We start from the raw sequence: 21,500 nt of genomic DNA on the forward strand, positions 1-21,500 counted from the left end.
GCTCAAAGAATGTGAGGTTCACTAAGCAGGTGAAGATGGAAGAGCATTGCAGGCAGAGGAAACACCTGGACAACATAAAGGTTTCCACCGTATGTCCTGGTGTGATGCGGGTGGAGGTGGGTGGTTCCACTGTGAGCCTGTCCTCTCCATATTAATAGCAGCCCCTCTTACCTGCAGCACTACCTCAGTTTGCATGATAAATTATATGGTCATCCCCCCTTATAGCCAACCCATTTGTTTATGAGGAAACCAAAGGTAAAAGAAGGGATAATGCTTCCCCCAAGGCCATTGCCCTTTAGTGGCAAAGCTCAGACTGCAATTCAAGGCTCTGACTCCCAGTCCGGTGCTCATCCCACCCCTCATTTATGAAACCAATTCTTAAAGGTGACATGAGACTAACCAGTCACATTGCTCCCTCTTTTTCTCTTCTCGCCAAATTCTCCACAGGATTGTGACCAGATCCACGTCGACGATGTCTCATCCGATGACAATGGCCAAGATTTAAGGTAGGAGTGGGTGGGGTGAGTCAAGTATGCCCCTTTGGATTGTTTATCATGCTGGCCTTTCACTGGGAAATGGAGAGGAGGGTGAGCTGGTTATCTGGCTAAGATAGGCTTGCCTCCAGCCAGAACTGGGACCTGTGTTTCTCTGAGCTCAGAAATCACGCCCCACCCTGCAGCCTCTTGCATGTCCCCTCAAGTCATTGTGGCTGAGATCTCTACCAATTTTCTGGGACCCCACTTATGTGTATCTCTCTATGCAGTTTTTTCTGTGCGTACTCAAGCGATACATACATATTATCAAAAATTCAACCACTCCTGACGTTGCCTCTCAGGATACCACCATTAAGAGTTTGGTATACATTCTTTAAAGGTTTGATTGCATTCATTCCCATACATATATTATTTAATATGAAAGTTAATACAGTTGCTATTCAAAAAATATTTCTTAAATGAATAAGTGGTATGTCCGTCTGGTTTCTGGGGAAAAACCCTCCTAGGACAGGGATTCCAGAAATCAGGTACCCAACCATTCGAAAGGAGACAGCTTTCAGAAGAATGTAGCTAGAATGTTCCAAACCTGCCGCTGGGGAAACTTTATAAAAACGCAACCATAGTTAACTTGTGCTTATCCAAAATTATCACAATTCAACGCCTCTAGGCCCATCAATAATATTATTAGACCAAATAGTGTTTTGCTTCTGGGGCCCGTTGTAACTTCACTTAGTGTTTGCTTCCTAGGTGTGCGTCTTCCAGCTACTCCAGAAAAAAGAAATCCAAGTTTCTGTCCCTGAGCTCTGCAAACCTTTTCAAAGCCCAGCACAATTAGCAGTGATAGGTGGGAAGGCAGCTGCTTCATTTTAATTAGCCATTTGGAAAATCCCTCTGCCGTCAAACCTGGCGAGTGCCGGCTGGGATGTCTCAATTTAGGGAGCAAATAAGCCCTACATCAAGGTTAACTGTGTCCTTTCCACGAAGTAATCGCTAGGAACCCCTCTCCCTGTCAAGGCAGTGAGCAGCAACGGTTCCATTTTTCTTTGTTTGTTGTTTGTTGTTTGTTTGTTTTCCTGCTCAAGCATCCGCGATATTGGTGGTTAGGGACGTCTGTTTTTTAAAGCTTCCTCCTTAGCTGGCTGGCTTGGAATACAGGGCAGTGTTCCTCTGGGCCATGTCTCATGCTGAGCTGTCTGGTTCCTGCCAGAATTCACGATCCAAGGGTGTTTTTCCCTCTAGAAACCAAATTCCCCACTTGTTGATTCAAGAAGTATTTATCACGTACCTACTAGGCACTAGGCACCAAACATCAAAGGCTCCTGGTTCTTTTTCCTTCAGTCCACAATAAAAACCAACCTGGGTAACACCCTTACTTTACACCACTCCCAGTTCCAGATGCTTTACATGGATTCACTCATTGCACCTTCACAGTAACCCTAAGAGGTGGGTGCTCTTATCAGCCCCATTCTTCAGTTGGGAAGTGGGAGGCACAGAGAGGTTAGGTAACCTGCCAAACCTCACACAGTAGGTAAGTAGGGGCAGCAGGACTCGTGGGCACCCTTCTCTGCCCTCCACCTCTTGTTAAAACATCCAGCCAGTTCCCCAGGGTATTCTCTTGTTACAGAACCCCACAGGCTGTTCAGTTATGAGGGGCCTGATTGCCCGCCGCCAAAAGCATAACTCTCACCACTAGAGTTTGGTGAAAAGAAAAAGGATTGTTTATTTAAAGATTACGCAGATTTAGATCCTTGCAAAGAAAGCATGGATCTCTCCTCTAGCGCTCTGCAATACCGCGTGATTCTCTTTCTCTCCCTTTTTCTTTGTAAACCGCCTAATTCTCTTCCTCTGCATGGATGGAACTCTTTTCTTTTCTTCCTCTCCTCTTTTCTTCCTCCCTAAATGTCTGCCGCCCTCTCCTTAAATCCCTGGCTGTGGCCTGTGACGCAGTAGGCGTGGTAACTGGTTCTGACCCTTCACAGAATCTTCCACAGGCCTTGCTTATTCACCTCTCCTTATTCCTTGGAGCCGTGGAAGAACCAAAGCCACCAGCTACCAGCCATAGATATGCAAATGATCCTGAAAGCTGTTTCCCTGCCCCCATCCTCCAAACCACAGGCTCTGGGGTTTTCTGGGGCACCCCACTCTGTAACACTCTGAGTCTACAGGGTCCTTTGCATGAGCAGATTACTAGCCTTTCTGCACCACTCAGAGAGGTTCATACAGCTTCATTCTGGTTTCCCACTGGAAACTTCCACAATCTGGAGCCTCTGAGGTGCTGCAGATGAATGAGGAGGTCCTCAGACTCCTTGCAGCAGGAACCCAGTTCGGGGGCACCAGCACTGACTTCCAGGCGGAATGGTTCATCTACAGGAGGAAAAAGGACGGTGTCTATCCTATAAATCTTAAGGGAATGTGGGAGAAGCTTCGGCAGGCAGCTCGCGCCCTGGCTGCCATGGAAGGCCCCGGGTCAGTGTCATAGCCGCCAGCGATACCGGCCGGTGGGCTGTGCTGAAGTTTAGTGCTGCCCCAGGGCCACTTCTGCCACCAGGGCCACTTCTGTTGCTGGCAGTTGCTGGCAACTTCTCCCCTGGAACCTTCACTAACCAGATCCAGACAGCTGTCCAGGAGCCAAGACTTCCCATGGGCGCTGAGCCCAGGGCATGCCTGCCTGCCATCGCTACGTGTAACATCTCTGTGTTGTATGGACATTGCCACCCCTGCGCAGCAGCAAGGCAGCGCACACAGAAGGTCAGAGGCGGATTACGGTCGGTGAGGCCCCGGGCGCAGAAGAAAATATCGGGCCCCTTCAAAAAAAAAGAGAGAGAGAGACAGGAAAAATAAATATACATGTTAACCATATTTTAGGCAGCGTAGTAATGAAACCAAACGTGGTGACATTAGAAAAAAGTGTAAAGTTGGGGTTTTGTGGGGCCCTTCAGAAGTCCGGGCACAGGGCGCGCGCCCAGTGCGCCTGCCGTTAAATCCGCCTCTGCGGAGGGTCTGATGCGCTGGGCGCGGCACCATCTCTGTGAACGCCCATGAGAGGCCCGCCTGGCCTCTGCTCTGCAGAGATGCTGAAGAGACTGAAAGGAGGAGCAGGCCACTGCTCCAAACGCTGTGACCAAGGAGGAATCTCAGGGTGAATGGACCGCGCTGGCTCCCAAGTTCACTGCTGCTCAGGTGGCAGACTAGTCTGCAGCACAGGTTCCCTCTGACACCTGGCCCGCAGCCCCCGACGCTCAAGCCACTGAATGGGCAGGAACAACCAGTGGTCTTTTAAATTTTTATTTTATTGATTTTAGAGAGATGTAAGGAGAGAGAGAGAGACAGCAATTTGTTGTTCCACTTATTGATGCACTCATTGGTTGTTTCCTGTATGTGCCCTGACCAGGTATCGAACCCACAACCCTGGTGATTCAGGACGACTCTCTAACCAACTGGGCTACCCGGCCAGGGCTGTCACTGCGTGGTCCTAAGCTGTTCTTCCACAAACTCATAAACAGAAAATGGAAACAAGGTTGACAGAAAATAAAAAAGAAATTATCTAGAAAGATGGGAACGTTTAGACTAGAGAAGAAGGGGCCACATGGGGACGAAAAGTGTAGGTTCTGGGACCAAGGGGCTGTGGTGGGATAGAGTCCTAGGGCCCCTTCCTCATCCAGGTCAGGAGGACCGAGTGAGCCCTGGGAAAATGGCTTTCTGCCCCTATGATCAGATGTCGTCTGCTCCCTTTTACTAGTAGTTGGGTGTACTTCATTTACTTTTGGTTCCTAGTCACCACCACCCAAGGCGGGAGCCGAGGAGGATGTAGAAGCAACATGTCTGTGGAGTGTCTTTCCTGGGAAAGAGGAAGGTTTTATTGCAGGCAACTAGTTAGAGCAGTCACGTCATCTTCTCCACGGGTCTTTCTAAATTTGAGTCATTCGGAACAGAGCGGAGGAGAAGCTAAAATCGCCCATATGGCCACCACCTCAGACTCGCCGCTTTCTGACATTGTGACTCCCCCGCTTCCGATGTTACGTGCACTCACACGGATGTCTATGAAAAAATCACAGGTGTGGCGTGTGTGTCAGGGACCAGGTGGATATGTGTTTATGTGGACATATATATGAGTGTCCTTGTCTGTTCATGGGCAAGAATTTAAAGGCAGTGAAAGAATAAGTCCCATCAGCCAGTTGGTGTCTCTCTGCTCTGGAGGGAACTCCAGAGTCTGCATTCGAGGCCTTTGGGATTAAGTCACCGGGGCCAGTGTCCTCCTGGCCTGGCCACCCCAAGGAGCCCCCAAGGTGAAATTTGCTGTTGAGTTTGAGACCTCGCCCAAGACATTTCTGTGGCTCCTGCAGGGTTTCTGTCGGCACCACCACAGCCTCTGCCTGGGAAGAGTGTTAGGCCCAGGCACAGAGGCCTGGTCCCCGCTCGGAGTGTGGCTTGGTGGGTGACGGCAGCATGTCACGTCACACCGTGCTCTGGCACTCCCCACTTTTCAAATTCCTTTTTATCTGTGCCATAGCAGTTAACCAGGAGGTACTTAAGATCCACTTTCCAAGTGCTGTTTCATTTATATTGCATTGCATCTTCTTTAAAAAAATTAAATGCCTTTCTGTTTTCACTCTGAAACTCAGAGAATCCAGCCAGAAAGAGCAAAACAGTTCAAAGAGGGAACAAATCAGCCTAGCCCACACCCAGAGACGTCCGTGGTGCCATATTGACATGTTTTCTTCCGGGGTTTCTCTCTCTGAAGAGACTTGCTTATTTATCTTAGAAGCGTCTGGTCGTACTGTACATAGAAGCCCTCGTTAGGCTCTGGTGTTTCTTGCGGTGTTAAAGCATAAGTGGTGGTACTCCCGTGATTTTGCAGACCTACCAAGGCTTCGGGTAGCGGGAGAGAAAGTGGCATTCTCTGCAGAGCTGGGGTTTCTGTGTGCACACTCGGGCTGCTCTAGGTGGGGGGTTGCCCCCACTTCCCCTCTGGTTCCCAGCTGCCGCTTGGCTTGTTCATGCTGTGCGATGCCCTGAGTCTGCGCATCCCCAGTCTCCGCCTGGGTAGAACGGCTCAGCCCAGCATGCTACACTGGGGCCGAGGGTCATACCTGCAAAGCAGCAGCAATCGAGTCTGCCTAATGTAACAAATAAAAACAATGAAACAGGGAAGTTCTGTAGCAAGATTTGGAGGTGCTCACAGAACGGGAAGAAAGGGTCAGCAGGCCAGCCTTAGAAGGGAGGTGAAGCGGGGCAGATTTGGGGATCAAAGTAATGGCAACCGAGGTTTTCTTCTGGACTCTGCTGTCAAGATGAACCAAACCCAACCAGTTTTTGGAATCCTATTCCATCCACAAATTCTAAAGGAAGAGAGAAAGGCTTTCCCTTGTGTGGCCACTGCATGCAGCGGAGGACGGTCACCCCTAGAAAAGAAAACAGACATGCTATTTCATACCCAAAGAGAGGCAGACGGATGCGGACCAGGCGAGAGCCAAAGTTGCTGCCACTCTTTGGGAAGCTAACAAAAGCCGCGGTCCTGCTGCTCCCGGCACGCATGTGCACATAGCAGTCTTGAACATTCAGGGAGTCGTGGACACCCTGAGCCCCACCCACGGCTCCGTGGGGCCTGTGGTCTCCCGGAGAGGAGCCCCCCACCTCCGCACACTAACGCTGTCTCTTCTCCCTCCGCTGCCTGTTCCCCGTCCCCAGCACGTACAACTTCTCCACCGACGGCTTCCACAGCTCGGCCCCAGGAGCCAGCCTGTGCCTGGGCTCCGGCGTCCACGGCGGCGTGGACTGGATGAGGAAGCTGGCCTTCCGCTACCGGCGGGTCAAGGAGATGTACAACACTTACAAGAACAACGTTGGCGGTGAGTGGGCCGGGAAGAGGCTGGGCACCCTGGTCATGGGTCTGCGGGGGCTCGGACGGCACCCCGGACCAACGGAGACGCATCGAGGAGGGCCACTGTCCCTGAGTCACAGCTGCTCTGTGCCGGCCATTGTTCTGAGAGGGTTACAGGTAGCAGCTCACTCAGAGCGATCCTCATGATGTCCCCGGAAGAGGGCATGAGTGTGTCATCACCGCCACTTTGAGGAGGAGGAAGCTGAGTCATTAGGAAGCATCTTGCCCAAGACTACACGCCCCCTCCCCGGCCCCACGTCTTAATCATACTCCACGGCCTCTCGTGCCCAAGTCTACTGGCTACAGGAGCAAAGCGGAGAGCTTCAGGGCCAGCCTGCTGCTCACCCGCCCCTACGCCCCTACGTGGAGAAAGGGGGGAGCAGGTGTGCTTGGGGTAGAGGAGACGGGGATGGAGTCAGCCAGCCGAGGCCATCTGCTCCCCATCCAGGTTAAGCCCCAGGAAATACCCAGGGCTTCAGTCAGGCTGCTTTGCTTTCCCATAAACTGAGGGGAAATTACCCAATGTGTCAACAGGCAGGGAGCTCACAGCTGGCAGGATGCCAGTGGGCAGCCCCCCCTCCCCCTTGCAGTCTCTGCTGCCTCCCCCTCCCCCGGCTGTTTCTGCATCACAGAACTAGCCTGGTGAGGGCTGCCACGGACTCTGAGGAATGTAGCCTTTTAGCCTGCTGGCCTCGTACTTAGCTGAAAATCACGGTTCCTATTACTAATGAGATTTTTTATAGCTTTATTGTATTAATTATTAAACATAAAAGTGGGCAGTGGCAGGCAGCTAGCAGTGTCTACCACAAATAGCACATGAAAAGCCCTGAGGACAAAGGAGCTCCGCGCCTCTCAGGAAAGGAAGAAAGCCCGAGTGGCTGGAGCGAGGGGCCTGTCCTACGGGATGGGCGCAGGGGGGTGGCAGTGTCAGACGGCACAGGGCCTGTGGGCCACAGGGAGGAGTTTGGACAGCTGGCGTCTTCTGTGTGGAGACCATGATGTCTCAACAGCACAGGCACAAGGCAGCACTTTGTCCCAATGCATTCATTCTTCCTTCAACAAACACTGACCAGCCATGTGCTGTGAATAAGACTGACTTGGTTCCTGCTCATGGAGAGCCAACAGTCTAATAGCTGAGGCAGTCACCAAGCGTGTAATCACACAGACACACTTTAAATTATGGTCGTGAGAAGTCTATGAAGAAGAGGGACAGTGTGTTGGGAGACTATAAAGCAGCAGCAACTGGCCAGGACGGGCCTTCCAGAATAAATGATATTTATGATGAGCTCAAAGGACTTAGCAAAGCAAAAAGGGGGCAGTAAGATAAGAAGAGTAGCTTAGGCTCGGGAACAAGGTGTGCAAAGGTCCTGAGGCAGGAACGTATGTGGCGAGTCAAGGAACAAAGGCAGCCACTAGGGCTGGAATGGACATCAGGGCAGTGCCAGGAGATGGGACTGGCAACAAGTAGGGGCAGGGTCATGGGCTGTCGGGCCTGAACTTTATCTTAAGGCCACTGGTGGCTGAGAGATGACAGGTTTAGAAACACCTGAAGTGGGCTCTGGATGTCAGCTGCCTGGGTGCCACATCTGCCTCCACTGTTTCCTCTCGACTGTGAGCAAGTCACAAAGCCTCGGTTTCTTTACCCGACTAACCTGATGTTATATGTCATTTATATTTCACTCTTAAAAAAGAAATAAAAAGAGTGTCCACCTCTAGGATCCCTGTGAGAATAAAATGAAATGTCACATTAAAAGCACAGGGCCCTGCACATAGTAAGCCCTCAATAAATATTAGTCATTATTATCTTTATTTTATTAATTTTTGTCTCCATGGTAACATAGTAAGCTCTATAAGTGGGGTGTTTTATTTATCTCTGCATGTTTAGTGCCTGTCACAATATTGACCATGCAGAAGGCTCTTCTGATTTTTTTTTTTTTTTTTTGGATGAATGGATGATGGGTGGATGGATGGGTGGATGTATGGATGGATTAATCAGTGGATGGCTTGATCAATCAATCAATCCCAAAATAAGATTAAGATGACTGTATTGAAGTTGACTTTGGATATCATCTGATTTGAAACCTCAAGGTAACTAGACTCCCCTCCCCTAATCCTACCCCCTCCCAGGCCTTTCTAAAATGGTAGCTACTGCATCTTCATTTCCTTTGTCCATAGGCTTGATAGGAGCTCCCAAAAGAGAGACCTGGCTACAGCTCAGAGCTGAGCTGGAAGCCCTGACCGACCTCTGGCTGACCCACTCCCTGAAGGCACTGAACCTCATCAATTCCCGGTAAGTGCGGGCCCTCCTTTTCCTTTGTGCCACTGGGCTTTCTCCCATTCGAGGGTGATGGCTCCACCGTTTCCACACTTGGGGGAATAGGACTCTCCAGATTCTCATGTGCACACTTCCCGGCCATTTGATAAAGCTGAGGTGTGCAAGGCACTGTGGACACCTTGGGCCATAGCTGAGCAAACCGCGGCAGTGACTAAAGACCTTCATACATCCATCTTACTCCACCTACCCACCAGTCACAACATGGCCGTCCGAAAACCATTTTATAGGGAGTCACAGACCATCTAGTGGGTGCCTGGTGAGGTGAGGTGAGGAGGGTCCAGCCGCATTCTAGGCCTCCCAGTAAATTGCCTCTTGCTCTTAAATGAGATTCTCTAGGCCAGATAACACATTACCCTCCTGCACTAGCATCAAAAAGCTGGTGACCCTACCTGTGAGTAGTCACAGAATGGCAGCCCGTGAGCTGCTTTCAGATCCTGATGTGCTTTGTTGGCTGTGCACTTGGTCCCAAAGACTGGGAAAGTTAACCCGTCGCTCCAGCTTTCTGGGTTCCCTCAAAACGTCAAACTGGCACGTGCCCTCCAGTTTACCCCAGTCCCCCGTCCCTGTTGTCCCACGCTGTTCCTCATCACTCATTTACATGACTGATGGGCCCCGGCAGCCCTTTAAGTGCATGGTCCTTGCAATAAACATTTGCTTTTTGAGTAAGAGAGTATCACACCCGTCTTACATTTCAACATGTCTAGCAGCTTTCAGGCTTAAAGAGAAAAATAGCTGGAGAACCCTCAGGCCCTGCCCTCCCCTGAAGATGGCTTAGCCAGAGCCTCCAAACCCCACCAGAATCTCGCCGATCCAAGCTCCTGCCACAGGGCGAGGAGGCCTAGCCTTGTGGTCCCTTCTGATCTACAGTCTCCTTTGTCCTCAGGCCCAACTGTGTCAACGTGCTGGTCACCACCACTCAACTAATTCCTGCGCTGGCCAAAGTCCTGCTGTACGGGCTGGGCTCCGTGTTTCCCATTGAGAACATCTACAGCGCGACCAAGACAGGTGAGGGGAACCCCGACCTCAGGGGCGTGGCGAGGAGGGTGGCGGTAGCGTTCCACCCCAGGCATGGGAAGGCTAAGGAAGGCGGCACTGGGGACGTTCGAGAACTTGTCCATGGGCATGCGTGACTCAGGTCCCCACAACATCCCTGACAACCCACTTCCTTTAAGCTCTGCTCCTAGGAGAATTGGTTAGGAGCACAGCTTTCCAATAGTTGAGACACCCGCAAAGCTGCTCTAACAAACACTCCAAATGCAAGGGCTCCCATCAGAGTCAAAGCTTATTTCTCTCTCCCATGTCAACAGACCAGAGGGGAGTGATCCAGGCTGGTGGGGTGACCCTCTCCTTAGATTCACCCAGGAACCCAGGCTCTTCCCATTTTATTTTCCACCATCTCCTGCAGGTTTATCCTCAAGTGTGTGGTCAAATCAGGGTCCTGCCCCATCGCATTCCAGCTTATGGAAAGGTGGAAAAGAGGACGGTGTAATGCCCATCCAATATTTTAAGGCCAAGCCTCAGAAGGGGTGCCCATTACTTCTGCTCACCTTAGTCCTGTGGCCACGCTAGTTGCAAGGGAGGCTGGGAAATGTAGTCGAGGTGACTGTGAGCACAGGTAAAGCTCATGGGATTCTATTACCAAGGAAGAAGAGCAAAACAGTTTCCACCATAGCGTGGCATATAAGGGGGTTTTAGTTTAGCTGATACAATCATCAAATAACCTTGACTTTAATCTGGAACCACATAGAGAGAAAAGTATTGTTTTTTAATTCTCTTTCAAGGAGAGAGTCTTCATTTAGTGCTAGCCTGCTATAGAGATAACACTAACACTTGGTAATCTCCCTTATTACCAAGGAGAACGAGCCTTAGGTTCAGAGCTTTTATGAGGTAAGAGAATTCAATAACAAAATTTAATAACATCAGGGCAAGTAATACTGGTTTGTGTGTTTCTTTTTTATGTGAGGGAACTGGGTTTTTTAATTCTTATATCACAAAAAAAATACACACACACACACACACACAATATAAATAATACCAAAAAAATCTAGCTAAGATATTTTTAATTAGAATTTTTTACCCTTGTTTTTTTCTGGAGCAAAAACCAAGTTATAGTACTTTAGGAGCATTTTCTTAGAGGAATTTTTGCCTTTACTAAAATTCTAGGTCTAAACATTACATAAAAGTGCCTTTAGATTTTAAAATCATAGAAAGTCTGTCCCCAGGTGCCCTTAGAGATTCTGCAGCAGGACCCCTATGTCACAGGAACCAAATGCCATCGGGGAAGTGATGGAGCGACTCTTCTTTCCCACGTGAGGAGCCTGAAGGTCAAAAAACTAGAAGCAGTCAAAGTTGAGACAGGACAGGAATTTGGTCACCAGCTCCCTGTTTTAAACAAAGAATCATAATTTTTTTCAAGTCAGGTTCTGCTCTGATAGGGCTGCGTAACAAACATCCCAGCAGTTTTAATTTCTCACTCCGGGGTTGATGAGTCAGCTATGGCTCTGCGGGGCTTGACTCCAGGTTCCTGTCTGCCCTACTTACCTCCTTGTTATGGGATCAGCAGCCATCCAGGGGCATGTTTTGCTCATGCCACATGGCAGACGTGAAAGAGGCCAAGCCAAACCGACTATACCTGCTTCTCATGGCAGGTCCTTAACATGCCATTGGTCAAAGCAAGTCACATGGCCAACCCAACACCAGTGGGGTGGGAAACAGGCTCCCCCTCCTCTAGTGGGACCCACTGCAGAGTGGCATGTGTGGCAAAGGACAAGCCTGTGTAATTCTGTTACCTCAGAAGGTAGTGGTGGTCCACAGCTTTGACCCAGCCTCTGCTCCCACAGAGGAGGAAAGAGGCCCAGAGGTGGCCCGCCACAGAGTGGACTCCCGGGAGAGCAGTGTCACAGAGGCGTTCAGAGCTCGAGCGCTTGAGGCAGGCAGCCTGGGTTCGCATCCTGGCCCTGCGCTTGGCCTAAGGCAAGTGACTTCACCTCTCTCTGCCTCAGCTTCCGGGGCCTGGAAAATGGATGCTCACACGCCTCGAAGCATATATGTTAAACAGTGCATACAAAGCACGGAGCAGGTCCCAGCAGAGCACAAGTGCTCAACAATGGGAGCTATTTTATGATGATTATCATTCCTCCTCCTCCTCCGCTCATCTTCAAGACACTTCACAACCCTGAGCCTCACTTTCTCTACACTGGGGATTAGGTTGATTTTAATTTCATAAGGATTGCCGAGTTAGTTCAATGAATTAATGTAAGTCAGTGGCTCCCAACAGGTGGGGGGTGGGGTGGACAATTTGCCTCCTAGAGGACACCTGGGAACATCTGGGGACATTTTTCATTTTCACAACTGAAGAGTTGCTACTGGCATCCGTGGGAAAAGACCAGGGGTGCTGCTAACACTGCAATGCACAGGACGGCCCCACAGCAAAACAGTGTCCGGCCCCAATGGCCAGGACACCAGGCTGAGAGATCCTGGCGTAGGTGAGGCACTTAGCAGAGAGCCTCGGACAGTCAAGTCCGAGAGTGGTGGCGATTGTTACTGGTGCTGTTACTGTGGTCACCAAACTTGCTGACACTGTCAGAGGGAACCAAGATCTGAGTCCAATGCGTCTAGACCTGCGCTGCTGCCCAGACGTGGGGAAGAAGGTGACTAGGAGAGGCGGTCACACACAGTGGACGTGTGAGGGCTGGCGGCCCTGCTTCCTAATTCGGGATCCTGGGCAAATTGCCTCGCCCCTCAGAGCCCCGTGACCCACTCTGGAAAACGGGCCCGTCTCTCCTACCCCAGACAGCTGCGCAGACTCCCGAGCCTGCTTCACACCCTGCGCCGCCTCCTCTGCTGTGACCCCCTAGGCAGGCCACTTCAGCGCTCTGCGCCCCTGCATTGTCACCTGTCACATGGGGGTGACGGCAGGGCATACCTCAGACGTGTGCCAGTGGGCGAAATGGCTAGTGCCCAGCCCGTAGGAGGACAGCTGCTCAGCTGGCGGTCCTTGCGCACCACACCCTCGTCCTCACCAAGCCCCCTCCTTTCCTCCCTTCTCCCGGCGAGCAGGGAAGGAGAGCTGCTTCGAGAGGATAATGCAGCGGTTTGGCAGGAAGGCCGTCTACATCGTGATTGGCGACGGGGTCGAAGAGGAGCAGGGAGCCAAAAAGGTACTTCTCCCATCCCTCAGCTGCTCTTCCTCCTCTCCGGGGCCATCTTGGGGTTGGCGAGGGCTCTGTGCACAGGTTCCTCCGCCTCCGGTGGCCGGCAGGGTCCCCCCTTCCCAGGCTCTTTGCTGGCCGGGCTGTTCCCATTTGCACATTGCAGAAGCATCCCGAGTAATTTCCTTCTGCAAATCCCGCTCCGTGCCTTTGGCTGCCGCCCCTGGTAGCCCCGGGTTGTTCCTGGGCCAACTGCTCTGCTCCGGAGTCCGGAGCCGCTGTCAGGGCTGGCTGGGGGGCACGTGTGTGTGTTTCATTTAATACCTACTGATCATATGTTCCAGGAACCCTTCCCAGTTAATAAAGACAGCATTAAGCTAATGAGAAAGAAAGTCCTGCATTTGTGATCTCAGGCCCATGAGGAGAGGGGCAGGGGTTCTGGTAGCCCCAGCTCTGTTCTTGGAAGAGAAACAGCTGCCAAAATCCCGGGTCTGGGCCTGTCAACAACGTCCCAGGGAGCCTGCCACCCCCCACCCAGAGGCCTGGGAAGTGGATTGTTAATGTCACAGAGCTTAATTTGGGGGACTTGATTCCCCCTTCCCACCCCAGCAACAAATTCCAAGGAAATGCAGAAATGTTTAGGGTCTCATAGGATGAAACCCGTAAGAAGAGGGAAAGCCCCTAGGGTGCTGGGAGAGGGACTCTGCATCTGCTGTTCCACCACCTGGAAGGCTCCTGCCCTCACCCACCCCCATTGGCTCCTCCCTCCGGTCTCAGCTGCAGCAATACTTCCCCCACCAGAGTTCCCAGACTGCTTGTTCTCAGCTCCCACACTACCCTCCCAGCCAGATCAGGCCTGCCTGGGACTCCCTCCCCTAACTGTCCTCATTCTTTCTTCAGGACGTTGTCCCTTCTTGTCATGAAAGGAGTATCTGCATAATCGGTGGCTTAATCACAAATCCTCCAGCCAGGGTGTAAGCTCCATTAGCTGAGCACCTACTGTGTGCCAGCCAACAAGGTCTCCGCCCTCACTCAGCTCACAGGCTGGGACAGGCAATAAACACCTAAGTGTAACGCACGTGTCAGGTGGTGAGCAGAACTTTGGGAGAAAGTAAAGCAGAGAATGGGAACAGGGGGGCCCCAGGGGAGGGCAGGTTGCAAGTGTAGGCGGTGGTCAAGGCAGGCCTCCCTGCCAGGTGGCATCTGAGTAAGGACGGGAGGAGGAGGGGGAGTGAGCCAAGTGGATATCAGAGTGAGGGCATTCCGAGAAAGGAACTGAGAAGTTCAAAGGTCTTTCCGGCTGGGAGCCAGCATGGCTGCAGAGGTGGGCCAGGCAGTTGGGCAGTGCTGGAAGGTGAGGTCAGGGAGGTGCCTGGGGCCGCTGGGAGGACCTCAGCTTTTACTCGGAGCATGTCTTCTTAAAGCAGATGGCTTTAACTTTTACAAATGAATTGGTTTAGAGGGAAAAGTATTAAATACACACGATATGGCCAAAATAGTGGCATGAATCACATGAATTACCCCATGAATTGCTGGAGTTCCAGCAATGCCATGCCAGGTCAAGAGCAGGATCCTTAAGGTGAACGTGCCTGAAGCCCACTTCCAGGGCCCAAGGGCGCGCTAAGCATCCCTCTCCCGTCTCCCAAGTTCAGATACAGAAGAAAGCTCTGCCCTGAGCATGTGATGGCAACTGAACTGATCTTTGCTTCCACCGCAGCTGGATTGGAACACAGCGCAGGCCTGTGGCCCGCAGCGGCCTGTGCCTGCCTCTGGCTCTCACCTGGGGAAGGGCGGGGACACTCACTGAGCCGGCACTGCCAGGTGCCTGCCTTCTCCCCAGCTGGAACGGGAGCAAGTGCTTTAGAATGATCCCTTTATTACCCTGAAATGAAATACTAATGGATAATATAACATATAACTGTCCAGAAGATCAGTGTCTCATCATTCTATTAGAGAAATAAAGGGAAACCCATTTATACTCATGCCCTTAACCACTACTCTTTATTCCTGCCACTGTCATTTTATTCTATCCTCCAAAACCCCCTGCAAAGTGAGTATCGTCCCACGTCACTTTAGAGAAGACAGATTTGAGACTCTGAGAGGTTAATTAATTGCCTTAAGGCCACACAGCTGGTACATGCAAACGGGTGGTTTTGTCCCAAGCCCCTGGCAGGAAGGGGACAGACTTGGGAGTTTCAAACACTGTCAGTCTGCACCCCTGAGCTTGTCAGATGACAGCGGAGTCCCTCGAAGACTAGGGCACACACCCCCATACACCGACTCCCCTAAAATCCTCTCCAGCGTCGGAAGCAGCGGCAGCCCATTAGGAAGACCCGCTGTGCGAGCAGCCCTCCTGGCCTGATGGATGGGAGTCATTAGCCCAGGCCGCCGACACCTGAGCCGCATGAAATACGGCGACAGGACCGGGGGCTTCGACCGTCCGGCTGACAGTGTTGTTAATATCTCCATTCTAGTGGGTCATTTGTCACCACCTCTCCGCACGTGATAAATCCACCTGCGCCCTGGAGCCCTCAGGCCTGGGAGGGAGGCGCTGAGGCATTCGCTCCCTCCTTTGCTCATTTCCTCCTGGAAAAATGAGTTACACTTTTTAAAGGGGCACGGGATTGGCCGGGTGGCAACCAGAATCCTTCCTTGCAGAGGAAGGCAGGCTTGGCCAGGGTGAGGAGGGGGTGGGGGCAGCTGGGACCCCTGGAAGCCGTGGAGGAGATGGCACATGTTGCCATGATGGATAGTCGTCTGCTCTCCTTGAGCGAAAGAGAACATTCTAAATGTTGAAGTCTGGTTCTGACAGAAGCTAGCAGCCCACAGTCTGTAAAAAAATAAAGAGAGAAAGATGTGTTTGTTGAGGACTTCACTACAAACTCACCTTCCCTCTCAACCTCCCTCCTTCCTCTTTCCCTTCCATCCATGAATACTTCTTGAGCACCTATTATGTGCCATGAGTCATGAGATGCTTTCAGCGCCCCCCGCCCCGCTTCTATTTCCTTCGTAGCAATTACCGTGTTTGTTTCTTGTCTATGGATTGATTATCTGTGACTCCAATGATGACTGGAAACATTATGTGCCTCAACGCTTGGAAAATGCCCACATGCTCTGCTGGCTTGAACTGACGTCTCATGCGGCTCTAACTATGGGTGCGGCACCCGGGGGGTTACAGGGGCGTGGGGCAGGGGTAACCACACAGCTGGTGTTCTGTGTTCCAGCACAACATGCCTTTCTGGCGGATATCCTGCCACGCCGACCTGGAGGCGCTGAGGCACGCCCTGGAGCTGGAGTATTTATAGCAGAACCCCCGGAGTAGCCACCTGGCCTCGAAGGTGCGTCCCCCTCCCAGGCCCCTCGCCTCCTCGCCTCCCACCAGATGCTGGACACTGGGCAGGGTCCCTACAGCCAGGAGGACGAGTCCCGTGACCATCTTAGTAGCTGTCCTTTCAATCCAAACGGGGATCCGGGGAAGCGGAGTCCCCAGCCGTGGCTTCGGAGTATTTAACTTTGGGGAGAGGGCCTGACGTGGAGCCCAGACTTCTCTACAAGTCTCGTGGGACAAAAGCAAGAAATGCTGATCTGGGGGAGGGCTGGTGATGAGGAGGGGGCAGGCTCGGTTTCTTCTCTTTTTAATTTATGGACTAATCTCATTACCTGGTGTTATGCTTTCACACCTGTGCTGTTGGGTTTCTTAGTCGTTGGGCTGGTTCTGTTTTTCACGTGGCTCGTGGAGTGGAGCGCAGTTCCGACTGAAGCGCCCCACTCCAGGTTGTGCTGTGGGGGGACAATCATCTCTGAACAATCGGTGAGGGAGGCGATTTGGGGCTGTGGGGAGACTATTGCTTACTTTTGTGTTTAAGGACCTAACCTGACGTCGTGTGGACAGTGCACGTGCCTTATGCTGCCATCTTGTTTTCTAGGACGAGGGGACCCTGGGGAGGAGGCGGTACTTTGTGATGGAGAAAAGGCATTAAATAAAACCACGTTTACATTTTGAAGTGGGTCGAGTGTCGCTCCTTCATTACACTCTTGAGGCTCCTGAATCAGTTGGTCTTTCTAGAACCGTTTTGTTTGCAAAGGAATAAAATCCAACTCAAACTTGCTTAAGCCAAAAAAGAAGAAAAAGTCTTCAGAAACTTGAGGTGATACTGTCTTCAGGCATAGCTGCATCCAGGTGATCTAATGACTTTCTCCTGCACGGTCTTCCTTCCCTGGCAGATTCTTCCCTGTGTGCAAAGGCGGCTCTGAGAACCTTTTAGCAAAACCACACTGGTGGAAGGAAAGAGAGCACTTCCTGCCCCGGGATGCTGACGAACCCCACCCCCATCCCAGGATGGTCTCACTGGCCACACCTGCGTCACGGGCTCCATGGAGCTGGATTTGGGGTTTGATCCCTCATGAACATAAAGCTGGGGAGAGCTGGTCCCCCAAAGGCATAACTAGAGGGACAGAGGCCATCCTACCTCGTGGAGCTGACGTTCCTGAGCAGGGAACCTGCCAGAAAGCTGGCAGATTAACTGTGAGACCCAGATTTTCTCACTCAGCAGCCTTGTCCAGGGAGAGGAAAGGCAGAGAGGGCCGAGGGCCAGAGCTGGGAACCAGCACACACGGCCCTTCCCCACACATGCCCCGCACAGGTGTGCCCTCCTGCTGGAGCCCCACTGGGCGCTCTTCCAGGAACTGCCCTGAGGTCAGGAGGAGAGAGCCAGCTGTGTGACCCCAAGCGGGAAGGAGAAGGTGGGTCTTGGAGGCTGAAGTCAGCCAACACCAAAAAGACTAGTTGAAAGGGGTCCTGAGAGCGTCCCTTCGGAATAGACCACAGTACCCAGTGAAACAGGGCTCATAAAGTGGTTCCGTGCTTGTCCCGGGGGTAAGCATGGTGGGTCTTCTGGTTGGCTCACAGAAGGCACAGCATGGCGCTGTTCTATCATCGATGGAGGCTGCCTTCCTCCTCAGACACTGGCTGCAGCCAGGAAGGAGGCACAGCGGTGGGGGGGATGTGCTGTAGGCTCTAGGGTGACTGGGACCGGACAGCATCAGGGAGCTGTGCGGGGCTGGTCACCTCTGAGGAGGTGACAGCTGAGTTCAGACTGGATGCTGAGAAAAGCCAGAGGAAGCATTCCAGGGAGCAGTGCAGTTTCCAGGTGAGCAAGAGGGAAAGAGGGGAGGACAGAGTGGCTAAAGGCCAGAGGTCAGAGGTCAGAGGACAAGGCTGGGCCAGATCTGGTTGGATCCCTTTGGTCATGGATTTGGGATTTTATTCTAAATCCAACGAAGAGACACCAGAGAGTTTTAAGCAGGAGAGCGGCCTGATGTGATTGACATTTAAAACCCCCACCGTGGCTGCTGTGGGGACAATGGCTGGGAGTGGGAGCATTGGAGGCAGGGTTTCCGGTCATGAGAGTCCCCCTGAACTTGAGATTCTCTAGCTTTATTTTGTAATCTACACACAGTTTACAGCACAAAGCACAAGTATGCATCTTGATGTATTTTTACCTGTGATTACACTTAGGTGACCGCCCCCCCAGGAAGATGGGAGACATTTTCAGGCCCCCCACTTCCCAACCTCTGCCCACAGTCCGCCACAATCCCAATTTGTCACCTAGCTTGGCCTGATCTAGTTCATATGAACAGACCCAGATAGAATGTTCCCCTCTCTGCCTGGACCTCTTCACTCGTGATGCTTTTGAGTCACCTCCAGGTTGTTGTGTGGCTCTGCAGTTCATTCCGGGTAAAGGCGAATCTGAGTTGAGAAGCTGGACCGTCCTGCCCAGGACCATTCATTCGGCCCTTGTGGACGCTAGCTCAGCGCAGGCGGAGCTGTGCTCTCCATCGACCACCAGAGGGCAGTGCGACCCCGCAGCTGCCGGAGCCGCCCTGAAGGGATCCCACTGCATCTCCTTCAGGCCCTGCCCAGGCCTCCGTGTTAAGAGGTGACTTGCTGCGGCCACATGGAGATCCCAGTAGAGAGCAGTGCCTGTGCTGGGAGCCAGACTGTTCCCCAGACTCCCTTAAAGCCAGAGTCTGTAAGGGCCCTTCCATCAGCTGCGTTCACAGAGGCTGTGCTAGGTACTGAGCGAAGCGGGGAGAAAGGCAGCTGTGTACAGGGCACCCGGCCTGCAGGTGTGGCCAGAGCACAGCTGGTGCTGGGCAGGCCCCAGAAGCTGATGCACCTGCTCCTGGAGTCAGCAGCACCCCACCCCCACCCCGAACCCCGCCCCCCACTGGTGACTTGGTCCTGCAGTGTGGCTTCCTTGGTCTTGTGATTCTATAAATACTCAAAACATGTCAATCAGATCCAATCAGGAAAGCAGCCGGATCTGGCCCAGGTGTTTGGGGTAAATAATTGATAGGACTTGGACCGAATACAGTGGTGGAGGGAGCTGGGGAGGTCAAGGTCTGAAAAGGGGCATCAGGAGTCAACAACCCAGCAACCTGAGAAGCGGTGAGGCATGTCCAAGAGAGGCTGCAAAGGGATTCCATGGCCCCTGCAGCCAAGCGGCCAGGGGCGAGCCAGGCGCTGATGTCCAGGCATCAAGAGGACCTGGACGCAGCGTAAAGGACAGCAAGGACCGGGTGGAGCCTGCTGGCACATCAGCAGCTGTCTCCCACCACATCCAGCCACAGTGGCTTTGCTAGAGAAGAGACTGCTGTTCCCTTTTCACCTTCAAAAATCTCACACAAGTTGCTCGTTTGGTCAATTCTAACTCAGAACCACTCAAGGAAAGGGATTCTGGGAAATGTAGTTCCAGCCTAGCCCAATTGACACAGTACCAATTACACACCAGTGGGCTTACCAAACCCTTTTGCTCCAGCTGGCTAGGTGAATTCTGCTACCACTGACCTGACTGACAGAAACTTTGGACAGGTCTGCAGTGGGCGCTGTCAAGGTTTTTGTCAGCCCAAGTCCTTTTGTTTGGACAATTTCCCACCTTGGGAGTCTGCACCAGAAACAGGCAGAATCTCACATTTCTAGCCTCCCTTGCAATTAGAATGTAAGCATGGGACCTACACTCAACCAATCAGACCCAGGCAGCACCCAGGCTCAGCCAATCAAGTACATTCAGGTACTTAAGACTCAATCAGATACACCCGTCTCACCTCCCATCTCAACCCAGGCCTCTCTCCCTCTGAGCTCTCAGCCCCTCCCCCACCTCCTCCATTCCAGCCTCATTGGTCTGCCAGGGCCCAGTGTCATTCTTCAGGGAAGGGGAGTGGCCTCTGGCCATTATGGGTTTGTTTCATATCTCCCTAGGTGCTTCTAATGTCCAGAATCGCTGCCCTGGATGTCACGGCTCAGTCCCCACTCTCTTCAGGTTTTTGCTCACAGCGCCGCTTCCCGGAGAGGCCCTCTGTTATCATGCCACCTCCCTCCCTCCTTTCCCTGCTTAGTTACCTTCAGTGCGTCTGTCCCACCTAGATTGTACTATATGCACATCTGACTGCTTCCCAGTGAGAATGTCCGATGGGGAAGGACAGAGCTGCACCTGTTTTGTTCAGGCAGTGCTGTGTCCCCAGGGCTTGGCTCACACAGTGCTCGGTGGCTTAGTCCCCTGAATGAACCAAAGACTTTGGCCCACCTTCTCCCCGGTGCAGCTCCGTCTCTGGGGCTGCAGTTCTGCACAGGGGCCACCAGGTGGCGATAGTGCCTGATTGCATTCAAGGTCACCCCCAGACCATCCTGCAGGGCCATTGCTAAGAGAAAGGAGCCAGGACCACGGGCAGACCCCGTCGTGCCCTCCCTCTTTTCCTCAGCCGTAGACGCAGAGACATTGGGCATCGGGAAACATTCGACCCAGGCTACGCAGGAAGAGGGCCTCGCAGCCCTGCCCAGATTGTCCGAGTCTTTCCCCTCTGACCCTCCTGTGCAGCCACTTGGGATGAGTCCCCCGAGCCCCCTCTCACAGCTCATGACTCGCACTGGAGCACAGATCTGTCTGTCCTGCCTGTGTGACAATCTGCATGCCCACCAGCTGGGGGCTGTGACAGGCATTGTCCCCTTCCACATTGCGGGGTCACGCTGGACAAGTACCAACATGCATCTACAGCCCCGGCTTTTGGTGACATGAAACAGGACAGAAGTGTGTATCAAACGCTGCCATTTATGAAGAGGAAGGGGGAGAACACGTCCTCTGTGCTGGTGTGTAAATGCAGAGACTCTGCAGGGTGCCCATGAGGGGGACCAGGGTGGCCAGGAGGGACTGAACACGGGGCCCTCCACAGCGGAGGCATATGACTGCACTGCCTAGTGAAACAAAGAGTAAAAGTGAAATGCGACATTTTGAAAGTAACCATTTCTCTTCCACTGATAAGCCACTTCTTCCTCGGATGTCGTTTCTTCTATGGGAAGCTGCAGCAGCGGCCGGAAGGGCCAGAGTACGGTGAGGGGGACACAGCAGTGAACAGTCAATTTGGCTCGGGGCTAAGAGGCTGAGACAGGATGAAAGACACCTGGAGAGTAAGGTGCCAGGCCCAGGGAACAAAGGCCGGCCCGAGATGAGAAAGGGCCTGGCTTGTTGGGGGCTGCAAGATGCCAGTGAGGTAACTGGGCCTCTCCTCCAATGGGGATGGGTCACCTACTCCGTGATCTTGTGGATAAAATGAAGGAATACGGGGAAGGTGCGTGTCTACGC

At 52.5% G+C, this 21,500-nt stretch overlaps 1 protein-coding gene across 2 annotated transcripts in view; it reads left to right on the plus strand.

Moving 5' to 3' along the window:
- Positions 1–16,861, plus strand: part of EYA2 (EYA transcriptional coactivator and phosphatase 2) — a 205,766-nt gene extending 188,905 nt beyond the window's left edge. For both annotated transcript variants that reach the window (XM_090285312.1, XM_090285313.1), the window contains 6 exons: positions 448–506; positions 6,183–6,343; positions 8,551–8,665; positions 9,594–9,715; positions 12,770–12,870; positions 16,086–16,861. In XM_090285312.1, the coding sequence (XP_090141438.1) occupies positions 448–506; positions 6,183–6,343; positions 8,551–8,665; positions 9,594–9,715; positions 12,770–12,870; positions 16,086–16,166 (639 nt within the window). In that variant the 3' untranslated portion in view covers positions 16,167–16,861. The remainder of the gene's footprint in view (positions 1–447; positions 507–6,182; positions 6,344–8,550; positions 8,666–9,593; positions 9,716–12,769; positions 12,871–16,085) is intronic.
- The last annotated feature ends 4,639 nt before the right edge of the window (positions 16,862–21,500 follow it).

This window comes from Furipterus horrens, unplaced genomic scaffold (assembly GCF_987537825.1).
Source record: "Furipterus horrens unplaced genomic scaffold, mFurHor1.1.pri manual_scaffold_8, whole genome shotgun sequence".
Classification (NCBI taxonomy): Eukaryota; Metazoa; Chordata; class Mammalia; order Chiroptera; family Furipteridae; genus Furipterus; species Furipterus horrens.